This window comes from Falco peregrinus, chromosome 10, assembly GCF_023634155.1.
Source record: "Falco peregrinus isolate bFalPer1 chromosome 10, bFalPer1.pri, whole genome shotgun sequence".
In the NCBI taxonomy this organism is placed as follows: Eukaryota; Metazoa; Chordata; class Aves; order Falconiformes; family Falconidae; genus Falco; species Falco peregrinus.
In genome coordinates this window covers 8,437,882-8,453,926 of record NC_073730.1, presented here as the reverse complement: position 1 = coordinate 8,453,926, position 16,045 = coordinate 8,437,882, and the positions used below count along the sequence as shown (strand labels likewise).

General features: G+C 39.6%; 1 protein-coding gene across 2 annotated transcripts in view; it reads left to right on the top strand.

The window, feature by feature from the left end:
- The window catches only part of KIFAP3 (kinesin associated protein 3), a 71,158-nt gene that overhangs the window by 3,261 nt on the left and 51,852 nt on the right, over nucleotides 1-16,045 (top strand). For both annotated transcript variants that reach the window (XM_055815471.1, XM_055815472.1), the window contains exons 2-10: nucleotides 1,677-1,808; nucleotides 3,075-3,229; nucleotides 4,361-4,416; nucleotides 4,920-5,061; nucleotides 6,587-6,686; nucleotides 7,437-7,561; nucleotides 7,934-8,032; nucleotides 8,688-8,866; nucleotides 11,179-11,341. In XM_055815471.1, coding sequence (XP_055671446.1) covers nucleotides 1,677-1,808; nucleotides 3,075-3,229; nucleotides 4,361-4,416; nucleotides 4,920-5,061; nucleotides 6,587-6,686; nucleotides 7,437-7,561; nucleotides 7,934-8,032; nucleotides 8,688-8,866; nucleotides 11,179-11,341 — 1,151 coding nt within the window. The remainder of the gene's footprint in view (nucleotides 1-1,676; nucleotides 1,809-3,074; nucleotides 3,230-4,360; nucleotides 4,417-4,919; nucleotides 5,062-6,586; nucleotides 6,687-7,436; nucleotides 7,562-7,933; nucleotides 8,033-8,687; nucleotides 8,867-11,178; nucleotides 11,342-16,045) is intronic.

The window sequence follows — 16,045 nt, the reverse complement described above, 5'->3', positions numbered from 1 at the left end:
TAAGGAGCAAGAGCCAGTTTTTTCTGAAATAGGTATGCTGTAAGCTTTCAGCCCTGCAAGGCTGGACTCTGTGAGAACAGTCTGTAGCGAAGCATTCGCCTCAAAGTACCACTAAAGGGAAAAAACCACAAGTATCTTCAAAAAAATATTAAGTGTTAAATGGAGTTCTGCTACAATCTCATCAAGGAAGATGCTGCTCTTTAGCAGTGAGCTGTATTTGTTTGCCCGGTAGCTTTATGCCCTTGTAAGGCTGGTACTTGAACTAGACTTTTTGTTTCCCACAGCAGACCTTTCTGTGGTTTGTGGGTTTTTTTGGGCAGCTCTATCTCAAGAAAAAGAAATTTTTTGCAGTTTTGTTCTGCAGAAGGAAAAGCTGCCACCATACTAGTGGGGTAGATGGAGACACACATTGCAAATATTCTCTGAAGAGAGTGATTACACTGAAGGCTGCATCCGGATTTGGTAATGTTTCCAGCACTGTGAGGCTGAAGTAGATTTCCCTGGTCTATTTGTCCCAATGCCATAGCTAGCTGCTGTCTCATTTATGCTGATAAAACTACTGGTGAAGCCACCTGTAAATCTGTTTATTGACATGATCTGTCTGAAAAAACCCAACTCCCAAACAAAACCCCAAAACAAACCAAAAACCCCACCCACACACCAAAACCCAAACCCACATTAGGGAGTTGTTTTTCGTCTGTGGTGTTTTAGCAGCCTGATTTGTGGTGTGGCTGTACATACTCTGTTGGCAGTACCAAGGCGAAAATGGGCAAGTGTCAGCTTTACCACCAAAGTCAGAAATGTGTAACTAAAATCTCTGGATGTGGTTCTCCCATTGCTTGAAAACAGAAATGAAATATATCTTTTATGGCCTTTGATCCATGGCCTCTCCTTATGGCCTTGTATCTATGTGGACATGGGGTTGCTGGCACAAAGGAGGAGAGAGCAGGATAGGCCCTTTTGGCAGTGATGTACCCAGAGTGCTTTCCTGGAGAATGCTTTTCCAAAATATCTGTAGCTGTAGAAAAGCAGGTAAACATGCTTAATTTATACCTGTTGATGGCAGCTGTTGATCTGGTAATCCCCTGAGCCTGGCAACACACACAGTGAGGTAAAGAACATAGCAAAGATGTTAGTGCTTCAGGAGAGAATAGTTAATTTGAAATACAAATTACTTTGAATTCATTCTTGGTAGGTTTTTTAACTGTTAAGATTTAGCCAGGTGAGTCCTTGAGGAAAAATTTCCATTTGTAAATGACTGTACTAGATCAATGTCATTAGCAGAAGATTTCTCAATACTGACAATGTAATTGGGAATCAACTGGGAAATTCACCACCTCTGTGAAATGCATCTTCTTCCTGATTGTAGTTCCTTAAGAGAGCTGGGAGACTCAGAAATCAAAGATTTATCCTGTTTCTTCCTTACATCTGTGACTAAGGCTTCACCAATGGCTTGGGTCTTTCTGTACGTACTAGAGGTAATAGTTAAGGATAAGCCACTCTCACTAAGCTTTGCTACAGCTGTGTGAAATGAAATATGGTGTGCAAGGAGGGCAGTGCTTGGGTTTAGGGTCTGAATAGAACAGGAGACAGGTGGCTATTACTGATCTATGTTCTGATATGTTTTCTGAGCTTTTCATTTAATCAGTAACTCATTTTTTTATTATTTGTGGCAGGAAGGTAAAAGGAGGCAACATAGATGTTCATCCATCTGAGAAAGCCCTCATTGTCCACTATGAAGTGGAAGCAACGATTCTGGGAGAGCTGGGAGACCCCATGCTGGGGGAGCGCAAGGAGTGTCAGAAAATGTAAGGTCATTTTAGCATGTTCTGATAGGGGTTTTTTTCTGTTTTTTGTAGAGTCATAAATTCAATAACTCAAAGCATCAACAGCCTGTAAGAAATAATATGTTCTAATCTTTATAAAACTCAGTGCTAGATTAGCAGAGGGTTTAGAAGCCAGGAAACAATGTGTGCCTAGGAAAGTTAACACCTAAAACACATGTTGTAAACTTTCATCTGTGTACTTTAAGGTGTTTTGTAAAGAAAAGTGATTACTCCCATTTTATGTGGTGAGAACTTGAAGTAGAGAGAAGTGATTGGTTCCTACTCAAATGATGGTTAATGTTGGAGCAAGCAATACTATTGAACCTTCTGACAGCCTTATGCTTTAGCTGTTGGCTCTCCTGTTGTTTTGATCTGTCACCCCTGCTAGTGATTTCACTATAATACCTGTGTTTTAGTTTTGCCTAGTATTTCTCTTTTAAGAGCATTAAAATATTCCCCATTGGAAAAGCCCACAGAATTATCATAAATTTAGTTTCCAAGCTGCAAGTTTGGACATTTCCTGGGTTTTGTCTCTATACTGAATTCTTTTTGAAAATTTGAGCTGAAGTAGCTACCTGTCTGAATGCAATGTAAGAAGAATAATTGAGGGGGGGGGTGAAGAGAATCCTTAAATTGTCTTAAATATCAGATATCAGAAATGTTCATCTTTTTTCAGATGAATCAACATAACTTGCATCTGCAACATGGTGGAATTCCTTTGATCCATCCTATTGTTAGTGCCCACAGAGATTTCTTACTGCTCATTGCTTGTGGACCTGACTGCAGGTCTGACAGATCTATGGGAGACTGCTGACACTGCATCTGCAGGCACCACAACGGAACCTTCCTGTGTAGTCAACACCCATAGCCATTTCTCATTTTGGTTTTTTTGTGTATGCAGTACTACTTTGCAGTCCTGTGTGCTTTTTTTGGGGGTGTATTGCAAATAAATTACTGGCTGCTGTGTCTTACAGCAGTTACAAGGGATCTGTTTGTACAGCTGCATTTAGTGTTGCTGCTTGTCAGCTGATGGACGGTTATGCTCTGTCAAATCTGTTTGACAGTTACTTGCCATTTGGAGTTGTAGAGAGCCACTGCTTTCGCATTTCCTTTGTAAGCCATAGGATGGACTTTGGGGGTATCGGGATCACATTTCTGCTTCAAGAAATTAATGACTGTGTAAACATAAATCGAAGGACTGAAGATATACAAATTTAACAACTGAGAAGAGACCTATCTGTGTTGCAGCATTCGGCTGAAGAGTCTTAATGCAAATACAGACATTGCTTCCCTGGCTCGAAAGGTGGTTGAAGAATGCAAGCTCATTCACCCCTCCAAACTTGCAGAGGTAGAACAGCTGTTGTACTATCTGCAGAATCGCAGAGATGCCTCGGTGGGAAAAGGTAAATAATACAGGAACAAAGTAGCTTGGGACGGCTGCTTCAGCATTGAATAACTACTGTGTGAGGTTTTTCTAGCTGAGATCCGAACCTGCTTGATGTATGACTTCTCCAGGGGTAATGAGAGTGGGGAAGATGTATAGTTAAATCACACTTGGAAAACTGGAGGGCGGGACTTATCTTTCTAACAACCAAAGTGTATATTTTTGTTAGTTAAACTTAGTATGGATGCTTCTTACTGGCTGCCCTGTGCTATAGCAGGACTTGAGAGGTAGAGATTCCACTGTTTGGTGCGGCCTCTTCATGTTGCATCTCCACTTGCCCGTGACATTAAGGGATTGTACTAGTATCTCCCTAGAAAGATCTGTCATCACCTGTTGCAAGGGTAGTGTTGCTAGGCTGAATTTGCGCTGTCTGTAAAACTGGAGTGAGGAGTTTCGGAGTGTAACAGACTTGGGTACAGTGTAGCAGACTGCCTGGGGTAGTTCTCTCATCTTCTTAAGTTCCTGGCATCCTGGTGGTCCTATTTATGTCTTAAGTTTGTCTTAAACTTTCTGCTCAGGGGACAGTTTCATATTTAACACCTGACCCTGCATTACTTTGTGGTTAGCAAGGCTCCTTGCAATCATAAAACGGTAAATTTTGTTCTCAATTGGATTCTTACCTTAATGGGATGAGTTTAAAACTAAGATTAATGTTATTTACATGCCCTAATTGTAACTGCTTTGGATGTTTACCCTCTTTTATTCTGTATATATGTCTTGATGTATCACAGGGCTGCTTTGCCACAGTGTACAGGCAGAATCAAAGCTGCTAAGGTATGTCACTGTGGAAGTGAGTTTTGTCACTTGGCTTGCACTAAGGTGTGTTACCCTCTGTCTCCCCAGCTGACTGGGCTGTAGCTGATTGTTTATACTGAATAGCTGAAAGGGATCTGAGGGTTTATTTTGCTCCCTGTGGGCCGTTCCGCTTCAGGAACCTGACATACCTTAGCTGTGTTAGTTTGGCTGGTCAGCTGAACACAAAAGGACTTTGACCTTGATTTAACCAGTATGTTTACTATGAGAATACTGGGTATTTTTTTCATTTGTGAATATGTGTGACTTAACTGCAACCATGTCTTTTTCTTTACAGAAAAAAAAGAGAAATCTAGTAAGCCAAAAGATCCACCCCCATTTGAAGGAATGGAGGTAAATATTGGTGTTAGAAAAGAAATGTAAACCCCATTTACTTAAGTGGTTATATAAGGGAGGGGGGGAGAGGAAATGCTGAATTCTCAGGTTTTTTTGCTGCTTGTTTTTTAAACAAAGAACTTGGTTTGGAAATACTGCACAATGGAATAAAAATTATCTCCATAAAGGGTAAAATATTTGACTTGCATACTTCCCCCCCCCCCCCCTCCAGCTATAACACGCAGCAGGACAGCAAGTGAGGTCTGGAACATCGGACAGGACGCAGGGAGTTGTGTCTGAGCATCCTTTGTTTTTTGTAATTAAATCTTCTCAGATTTCCTGGTGTTCATTGGCAGTGATTCTGGATATGTTGAATTTTTTTCCTTGTATTTTATTTTTTCCTAAGATCTTAACTCAAAGGTGTGCACTCTTTTGTCTTGTGATTGAATAATGTTGTGATTGATTGCGTTGAATTGACATCTGTCCTTCTCTGTGAAACCCTTGTTTACGACTACTCTCAGATTGACGAAGTTGCCAACATCAATGACATGGATGAGTACATTGAGTTACTGTATGAGGACATTCCTGACAAGGTGCGTGGCTCTGCCCTCATCCTGCAGCTGGCTAGGAATCCTGATAATTTGGAAGAACTGCTTATCAATGGTAATTTTAAAAACAAATGGTAACTTCTCTTAATTTGGGATTTTCTCTAACTTGCTAGGCTGTGCTTCTCAGTATGTAATAAGCTGGCTGTCAAAGCCCAGTTGGATCTGTCTACAAATGGATGCCATTTAGATTGTTCTTAGGTGGGCCTAAGAGAAATTGTCCTGCCCTCAACAGGCTTCATCTGTTTTTTCTGAACCTAGTTACTTTGATGCTAAATTAACTTCATTTGGCATTGCTGCTGGAACAAGAGAATGTAGTGTTATATCCTGAAGATCAGGAAGCTTGCTTTGAAACTGGGGTTTGCAGGCTGACATAAGTTTAGGTGTCTAGTTTCCAAGAGAATTAATAAATTGTATATGGGTGTATCACCCAAGTATTTCACTAGCACACCATACTCTTTTTGCTTATGGATCCATTTTAAAATCTTACTGGAATGCATGATAGCACATTCACATTGCTGTCATTTTGTGTCTGCATACGTATGTGCTGTCCCATGTGCATTTTGAGAGCTACATCAGTGTGGAATAGTGTGTGTTGGTAAATACAGATGTGTACATGTATATGCATTATTATTTCCCATTGTCCCTTTCTTCTGAGGCAAAAAAGGACCTTACACTCTGTAAAGGTGTCAGACAAACAAAAGATAAGGGCAATCTAAACCAGACTTCTGAAATGATGGTAGGTTAGTGTCTTAATTCAGTTAATTTTTTAACTTGTTCCCTTTGTCTCCTTTACTGAGCTCTTGTACTCCCACATTCCTCAAGTAAATGGTTACTCCAGTATGTACTCAACCCATCCTGTGATGTCAGTAAGCAAGATTATTGTAAGAATTGGAAATGAAGGGGAATAGTAAGCCATCAAATAATGGCTTGTCCCCATGAGTTGTTGTGAATATTCCAGTGCTTGAAATTGCCAGCTGCTGCTTTTCTCATTCTGATGGTGTAACATGGTGTACATGAAGAGGGACTAGATAGGGGAAAGTGAACAGAAAAGATAAGTGATTCAGAGAGGAAAAGTAACCTGAAGCATGACAAGAGGAAATATAAATAAAATCATTAAATAATACAGAGTTGCTATGGGGAGGGAAATAAATAGAAGTGCATGAAAAACGATAGTTGTCAAGGTAGAATTTTAAGGGGATTTGGAAGTAAAAGTAATGGTTTTAGGTAGGGGTAGTAGTGTAGTAGGCAGCCACAGTGTAGTATGCAACATGCAGCTGGCAGAGACCACAAGATCTTCAGTTTAGTAGTAGTTTTAAGTTGACCTTGGTGTTAGGTTGCAGTTCCCTTGCATGTCACCTCTTATGGTTTGCAAGTGGATGACCACCCAGGGTACTCTATTTTAGTAACATCTCCAAACAGAACTTGTGAGCAGTGTTACCTGTTAAAATGAGGTACCTCTGAAAATCTTCCATTGGAAAACTTGATATATGTGGAATAAGGTGTATTCAAATTCTAAGTCTCACAATACAAAAACAGGGAAGTGAAATGCTGATGCTTATCTAAATGTTGTTTCACTTCAGAAACTGCCTTGGGTGCATTGGCTAGAGTGTTGAGGGAGGACTGGAAACAAAGCGTGGAACTTGCTACCAATATAATTTATATTTTCTTCTGCTTTTCAAGGTGAGTGCAGAGCCTCTGCGTATAGGAACATAAGAAACTTCTCTCTGCTTAGTGGCTTTTCATTTGCTTTCTGCATGGCAGTGTAAAACCTCGCTGAAACGGGCAAAAAATTTGTTGAGAGAGAAACATGCTTGTTACAAGTGACAAAATGGAGGCACAAAAAAGAACCCCGTGGTGAGGCAGTGTGTAGCAGAGCCAGAAAGAAACCAGTAAGGATTCTGACCCATAGCTTACAGGCTGAGCTGCCAGCTTTTAATTTCTTCAGCATTCCTACAAGGAAGAAACAGTATTAAAAACTGAAATGGGTGCTTGCTCTTATTTAGATATACCAGTGTTTCAGCATACCCTGCCTAGAAAAAATTCAAACAGAATTTGCATTGCAACTTGATTTTAGACCTCTATGATATTAACGGTGAGTGGACGGTCCTCTGAAACACTTATATTATGAAAAGTGGGGCTGATTGGATTTTCCTTTATGCATGAAAATTGGAATGTGCTTTTATTTTGACTTGGAACAGAAAACTGTTGCTTGTTTTTCCACAAGTTTGGAAAAAATATTCATGTTTTCAGGAATTGTTCTTGTTTTGTAATAATTTTCCAATAAAGAAGTGTTATAATGGGGCACAGAGTAAATACCTTTTTTTAATACAAGTGATGCAGAGTTGGGGCACTGCTACCATAGATGTCAAAACAGATTTGGGGTGGTTTGTATTTATTTTTTTTCTCACAGATGTGTTTTCTTCAATGTAGTTTTTCTCAATTTCATGGAATAATAACACACTACAAAATTGGAGCCTTGTGTATGAATATCATAGACCATGAACTGAAGAGACATGAGCTTTGGCAGGAAGAACTTGCTAAAAAGAAGAAAGCTGATATCCTTTTGATATGCTGGGGCAGCTTGATGGCTTCTGACTTGATAGCTGTTGTTGGCTTATATGAGATGAGCGTACAGCAACTAAGCTGTAGTTACTAAAACAACACAAGAAAAAAAAGTTTTATCAGCAGTATGTCTTAAGAATGTTTGTGCTGCTTATTAGGATGTAATACATCCAGGACTAGGAGAAGAAAAAAAATAATGCTGTATATTACAGATGTAGCAAGTTGTTGCTAAGGTAGTGTCTTTATAGTTGCTGTTCCATAGATCTCTTGCTTTTTACTAGTGAATGAATAACACCTTTGAGGACAATACACAGTCATCTAGGCTCTGTAACATTTATCTGAACTCCTTAACTTTTGTGATTTACTTGATGAAGATCCTGAAAATCAAACCTTGAAAAAGGACTATGAGAAAACGTACAAGAAATATCAAGGACTGGTTGTCAAGCAGGAACAGCTGCTCAGAGGTACCAAATCCAAACAGGAAATTATTTCCTTGTTAGTGAATGTGTATAGAGGGTTCTATCAGACGCTTTTCATAACCAGGATGTCTTAAACATACTAAATGCATGGATGAATATGGAAGAGCATTGCCAAAGAATAGGGAAAAGATGAGTATTTAATCAGATTGATAGATCACTTTAAAAATCATTAGCATACTGTCAGACAGTCGTAGGGGAAAAATAGCAAAAGTGATCCACTTTTCTTTGCTCATGATATGTTGGTTTGGGCGGCGTTGAGTATTTGTGTTGTGTACATTTGATTATTTTTTTTTTTAACTTGGCCTGTATCTGACTCACATTGAATAGCTTCTGCTTATTTAAGTTTTTGTACTAAAATAAGCTTAATGTTAGGTTGAAATTATCAGAGTGGCATAGCTTTTCAATAGTTCCCATTGGAATATAAACAGATTCTAGTGAACATGATTTTATATTACTTTCAAAGCCACTATTAGAATTAATCATTTAAATGCTTTCTAAATGAGAATAAAAAGCATTCATGGTCAGTTTCCTTCGAAAGGCACTGGGCAGGGAGCTGAATACTTTTGAAAGTCTTAAGCACTTAATGTGTATATAGAGGCTTGTTAGTTCTGTTGTTGTAATTTGTCTTTGACTTTGTTAGTTGCACTTTACCTGCTCCTAAATCTTGCTGAGGATACTCGCACTGAGCTGAAGATGAGAAACAAGAACATTGTCCATATGTTAGTGAAAGCACTGGACCGTGATAATTTTGAGCTGCTTATCCTGGTTGTATCTTTCTTGAAGAAACTCAGCATTTTTATGGAGAACAAAAATGATATGGTAAGGCTCATAGCACTCTACTGCAATATCAGAAAGGTATGGACTCTGAAAACTGTGCGGTTGGAGGGAAGCGGGAGACATCTCTGTCCCCATGCTAAATATCTGTAGCACAGATTATCCTACTTTGTTACTAGTAAAATGAGTAAAAGAAAAGAAGTACAGCATCCAGTGTAACATACTGCAATAATTTTTGAAGAACTGTCATGCCATACAGTGAAGCTACCTCAAAATATGATATAGGAAATTCCAAATTTTGAAGCCAGCGCCCCAAAGTCTTGTCATAGCCCCACTGCTGGAGATGGCCATGACCCTGCCCTCAAACTAGACTCTTTTGACAACATACTGCCTCTGCCCTGTATTGTCTGGGAGGGAGAGGCAGTTATCCTTTTGCAGTTTGCTAGATTATTTTTCATATTTCATAGGTCAGCTTGGTCTTCAAAGGCACCTCACAACTGTTCCTTCGTGCTGCCAGTGGCTCGTAAGAACTGGAGGCAGTGTTGCTCATCATAAACTTTTTTTAGATGAAGTCTCAAACTTCTGAAATTGTAGCTGTTTTTTCTCTTTAGCCTCTAGCCCAGTATCTTCTTTACTGATTTCTTGATGGCTTTTAGTAGATACATGTTTTCATTTCTGTGCCTTTATGCCAGTTTGATAAATGAAAATAATTTTTTTTTTATCAAAGAGGTAATCTGAGATTAATGTTACACTTAGATTGTGAGATGAAAATATCTGTGTAAATGCAATAGGAAATTAATTGTATCTTTGTTACTGGAACTGTCATTTGAATGTCTATGCACTAAACACTGCAGGCAAGAGGTATCTCCCTTATTTATATATGGGTATCCGATTTCTTAACAAAAGTCAGACACCAAGCATGCATTTTTGGGGGAGAATGTAGACTGTTTATTAGATGATTGGGCATTGGTTTAGTTTATACTTGTGTAATGCCCTGAAGGACTTTAGGAAAACAAGAATTAGCTCTCCAGCCCACTGATTTGCTGGCACACTTTTGCATTCCACTTGATTTAGTAGAAAGACAAATGAAACAAAATTGTTAGATTTATTTTATTGCAGTGTTTTAACAGTTTTGAAAAGACTTTTGAAAAGGTTTGTATGCTTCAGGTCAGCTGTCTGTTTGAGCATTTCTTACTGACAATAGACACAATACGTTTTTCTCCACAGAACCTACCAATGGAGAAGGTGTTCTAATATTTATATTAAGCAATAACACAAAAATGTCAAAGGCAAAATGAAGCAAGATTAGTTGTGCAACATCCGATTTCAAGTAAAACTGAATAATCTATGTATATTTATAGCACATTCTTTCCTTTGGTATTCAAGTGCCATATTAAATTCAAAACAGTGAAGTAGGAATTCGTGCTATCTGATTATTTTTGATCAAAGGTATCCAGTCAGTTGTTTGATGCCGTGTGGGGAGAGCTGTAGTTTCTTTTCTTAGTATTCATTCTGTTGTGTGTATAACTGGAAGGCTAGTTACATACATGCAAAAGTTTGATGAATGCAAAGTAATTTTATGTGCTCCTTCTGGCCAAAGAAGGTTCTGGGAAACAGAAAATGAATGCATTTAAAAGGTTATGTCAAATAAAAGCAGAAAAATGTTGCTTAATGCTTAAAAGATGATAAAAAACTTTCTGAAATCTTGCCAGTCAATGCTCAAATGTCTTTTCTGGCTGGTAAAGGGAACACGATCTCAGGAACTGATACCACTTCTCAGTTCCTGGATTCCACTTCTTAATTTGAAAGTGATACATGTTTCAGGATTATTTTCATGCTTTTATTAAATTAATGTACAGGATGGTATGCCTCTTCTGAGAGCACATGCAAAGTTCTGTCTAGGGGTTCATTTGAAATTCATAATGAGAGGTCTCAAATTCTTTCTGGATGCCAATTTTCTGCCTTTCTTGGTTGGGTATCTCTTCGGCTGTAATGTTAGTTGCTCCAGGGCTGCTTGTGTTTGAGTTTAAATGAGTTCTCAGCCCTCCCAAAATTTTGTCTTGCAAGTGATGTCTCGACCAGATTCTTGCAGTATTCCAACTGTGAGGAATATTTCTAAGATATCTGAACTTTTTGGATTCAAAAAAGGTTTTGAACCGATCTAGAAGACTTCAACCACAAAGACATAACCAAAGTTGCTTCAGATGAAAACGTGTTGACAGTCACTATTGTGGGTACAAATTGGATATGTATTTGCATACACATGGGTGTGAACATATAACACAGAGAGGGCTTTTACATTGAAGAGAAACCTACGTTTGGATGGCTTACAGATTTTTGTTTTTATTGATATGCAGGTTGAAATGGATATTGTTGAAAAACTTGTGAAAATGGTACCCTGTGAACATGAAGACCTGCTGAACATCACTCTTCGACTCTTATTAAATCTCTCCTTTGACACAGGCCTAAGAAATAAAATGGTACAAGTCGGTCTGCTTCCCAAACTCACTGCACTTCTAGGTATGTTTTCTTTTGTTCTAATATAGATGTTTCAGCAGGGATAGTGAAACTGTGTGCGTCATGATAGAGTGTGCGTAGAAGTTGCTACATCACTTTTCTCTTTGCTAAAGAACTTTCTCACTACTAACTTTTTATCATTCAAACCATCTTTTCAGATGCAGGTTTAAGTGGAAATTTAATTACATGGTTCCCAGCAGATTTATTGTTGGGTTCTGTTAAACTGTTGAATGAGTCTTCTGGTCTTTAAAAATAACTCTGATAGCTACCTGAAAACCATGTGAACTGACACGTGGGTGATGCTGGTAGTACTGGGGGAGCACCCAGGAAAAACAGCCAGCAACTTCACAGAGCTTTGCTGATGGGATACCAACTACCTTTTTAAAAAATTAAAAAAATATTGTGAAGCTTGATATATTTGCTGTCTCTTGTTACCTTAATGGTCCAGATAGATTAAAAATTTCCCAGCTTTGTCAGCTTCAACTCTAGGCAGTACTACTTTTTAGACATTCAGCTTGACAGTCTGTAAGTCGCGTAAAATCATGCGAGTACTTCAGATACAAGTGAAACTTCTTGTTGGCTGTGAGGGAAAGCCATGGAGAACATAATGAGTTTGGGAAAAGCAGAGGATTGTCTAATTTGATCATTGTTATAAGCTAGAGTTCTCAGGAGGGATATTTTATTGCTCCTTGTGTGCTTTTTGGCTGATGCTATCTAGAGGCCACTCCAGTAGATACACTAAAAGTTTAGCAGGATTTGGCCATCAGAATTGTTGAGCGCTCATTTTGAAGTGGGAGTTTGAGGATCTTGTGTGAAACACTGGTGCAAGATGTCACTAAAGCTTTCTGAGATATGTTGGGTTTGGGATGTGCCTAAGTCCAGTGCAGCCAGTGTATGCAGATGTGGTTGGAACAAGTGAAATGCAATGGTGAGTCTGTGAGCTTTCTCCTCTAGCTTTGTATAGTCTCATAGGGTTGTTCGCCTTCTCAGTTTTATATTCAGCCTCAACATGACCTTATTGCTGTTTACTATACAAGTTAATACCATGAAAACTTACACTGGTTTGGAAGCCTTAATCCTGTTGCTGATTAATATAACAGCTACCTGATATATCCTGAAATGCCTCAGACTTTTTTTTTTTTTTATGCTTCCTGCCCCACATCCATGTTTGCACTTGATGTCCTCCTCTGGGCTGAGCTAGGAGGGAGAAGAAAAATGGCATTTGGAATCTCTCTCTTCATTATACTTTTTTTTTTTTCTTCCCCTCACGACAATGTTATTTGGCAGTAAACTGAGAAGTGGAGCTGGTCAGGAAATAATATTTTCTTCTTGTTTGAGAGAGGAGCTAGGTAGTCTGGTTCAGCTTGCATTGTAAGCTTTTTGAAGCAGGAACTTGTTTCTTTTGTTCTAGCACTGTGGTTGAAGGCTAGGGCCTCTGGGTGCTTGTCACGCCAAGCAATGGCACAACACAAATTACTGAGAGAAGTCCCTGCTTCCAGTTGTTCTCCATTTAATATTAGTCAGACTAAACTCACCAGTTAAAAATCTGCTTTCCAGTGTCCAATTCTAACGTGGAGAGGACAATTTCTCTTCAAACACCATTCTCTTGGACTTGTAAGTAGGCTTGTGCAGAAGGCTGTTTAGCTCAGAAGAACCGGCTGCTAAAATTGCAGTCTGTTCCTGAAGTGGCTGTTAGGGTAATCTACGGCAAGTTCTGCTAGTACTTCCAGAAGCTTCACTGTCCATGTGGGTCCATGGATGATTCTTCTTTCCTTGCTTGACTTGGAAGTCAGATCCTTTTTTTTTTTTTTTTTTTTTTTGGCATGGAGGCATGTGCTGTTTGCCCTAGCTCCTCCCTGTAGAAATTCTTGATACTTGTTTTACAGTGTGCTGGTTAGAAAATGTATGTAGAAATACTGTGTATTACTTGTTTCTTAAGCCAGCTCTGTGATTTGTGAAACTTTTTTTCTTCATATGGTTATTCAGATAATTCTCAAATACATCACTTTGTGTATCCTGTCTCAGGGAAGCCTGCAACCTTGATAATAAAATAATCGTGTGCCAGATGCCCCTTTTATATGGGTTACTTGGGTATTAAACACACATTATTCAAGTCAGTACCCTTCGGCTTACATTTGCAGGTCACCTTAAAGTGCTAACACACCTCAACAGCTGTTGACAAGTTACCATACAGCTCCTAATGCCAAGAGGTCAAGTTTGTTGACTCAGCCTACTGAAATTTAACATTTGTGCATGCTGTGTGTTTGAGTCTTTAGCATTGGGTTTGAGATGAGTGTAGTAGGTGTTTAAAGGGAGAGTTGAGATTGCAAAGAATTAAAGGACAGGATTTGTCAGACAGCGGTTTAGGGCTGAGCAGTGAGGTGGTTGCAGTCTGCAGTTCTGGAAGATATGCTGTTTTTCCAAGGGACATTTAGTGGCTTGGGTGCAGGAAGGCTCTAAATGTAGGTGGAGGCTGGAAGCAGAGGAGTTGGACCAGCTTCAACTGAGCTATTGGGAACGGACTCAGTATGGCATGGATATGTTGGAGAAGGACCATCTTCTTTCTTTTACTCCAGAGTGTTGAGGCTGTTGTTGAAAGCATGGGCATGAGAAATTCTGCTTAGTCTTGGTTTCCTTTTTAATAGTGCCAATGCCTGCTTCCCCATGTAGCTTTGCCAGTCAACACCACTTGCTAGTTTTTGCGGCTTCTCTTCACAAGTCTGAAGTATTGTATATAAGACTCCTCTTGCGCTCTCTGGGCACCCAAGTTAATCAACTACAGCTGGCCTTTGTTGTGTTCTGGATCTCAAAGAACTGGGTGCAGTTGAGGGAAATTTGGCTTCAGACTTGAGATCAGAAGCTGGAACAAAGCTGTGGAGGCCTATGAGCTGTGGCCTGCTGTATTTATGTTTCTCCATACGCATGCTGCTTAGAGGGTATGAGAAGAGATTTTGTTTTGTGCGCCTTCAGTTCTTTAAGAAAACCCTTGTAATTGTTGAGTCACCAGGGCTTTGTGGAGAACTTTTTTTTTTGGTGCTGGTGGCTTTGCTTTAATACTTAGAAATTGTATTTAGACTGATCTTTCTTTTTTATACATTCTCTCTGTGAATGCTTTATGTGTCAGTGAAGTATGGCTTCAGTGGACTAAGGTGAGAATTCATGTGAATTCACCAAGTGGTTTAAGCTAGACATTTGCCTGAAATGTGGAAAACACAGATTCAGTGCCTTCTAATCATCACCTCAGAAGTAGAGACCAAAGCAGCACGCTATAGACTCTTCTGTGGAGGCTTGCTTCACTCTTGCAGTGCTCTCATTTGCTTTACATCATATATTTAAGTGAAGTGGAGTGGAGGAATGGTTTGCTCTGAACACAGACAGTACTGTGGTGGTTAGCATATTAGCTCGTGGAAAAGTATTCTCACTGAAAGGGAGAAAAGTAGAGCTTAACTTCAAGAATAAACACATTCACATCCTTTATCCCTAGGAATGCTTATCCACTGGACAGAAGGGAAACGTTACCCTTTTTCATAATTCTTCCCCTGGATGTGTGATTGGTTCCTAAAGTAAATGCCCTGGCAACAAACGGAAGAAAACATTGTCTATAAGGAAGAATGAAAAAAACTCACTCCTTGTTTGGACCAAATCCACTTTGTTTTTCAGTTAACTGGCCAAACCAAATACAAAATTTTTAGTACAGCTCTCTTAAATACACGCACAGCTTGTGATTCATATTATTCTAATAAGGGTGCTATTTTGTGCTGGTTCTGAGTGGTTTCTTAGCCTTTGTGAAGCGAGACAAATAGTTCTCCATTCTCCATGAGAACAGCAGGAAGTTTGTACAGCAGAACCAGCTGAGTGCTGCTGTGTGTGTTATGGCAGGCTGCAGCCTTCTTGGTGGACCTTTTTTCAGAAGGAGCTCCTGGCAGTATGCAGGTGTGGCAGGCAGTACTTCAGTTCCTGGGTCCACCTTTGAGTTAGTTATTCCTCTCACAAGGTTATGAATGATAGGGAATGGTGCAAAAGCTGTTGCAGTGGGAACTGTGTTGCAGCTCAAAGGGTAAAAGGAGTCTGGCTGCATGCAGGGAGCAAACTTTTTTTTTCTATGGTGTGTGCATTCATCCCTTTGAGCTGCTGGATTGTTCTTAGGTGTACTGAATGCATATTGTCTTGAAATGCCATTTTCTTTTCATGCACTTCCCAGAGCAAGCCATGCTTAAAGAATGCAAACCTGTTACGCTCGCAAGTCAGACTGAAGTGTGACTCCTTGGTTGCTTGAAGTTGCTAGCTGCTCTTGAAAATCGAGGGCTGACTGAACACGGGTATTGGTGAGCTGAAAAGTGGGCAGGTCACAAACCAGTACCAATTGCAAATTGGGCCCAAATGGGACATGGAGTGCAGAAGGATTGTGCATGTGGCTGTGAAAGTGTTGCACAGTGCCAAGGTGTTCAACCTCAAAAAGATTTTGGGTGGTGGTAAATATCTTGGGTTACGTTTTCCAATACATATTAGTGACTGAAAGAGAATTGGCTTTGTGGATTTGTATTCAGGCAAGTAAATGAGTGTGTGTTATACCGCATGCTGAGATACAATGCGATCAGTCCCAAGTTGCAGTGGTACAGTTTTGGCAGTCACAGTACTTATTGAGCCTATATGCCTTATTGATATGAGTATCCTGGCCTGATGTTCTCAATTTCTCAGTGTTCCAAG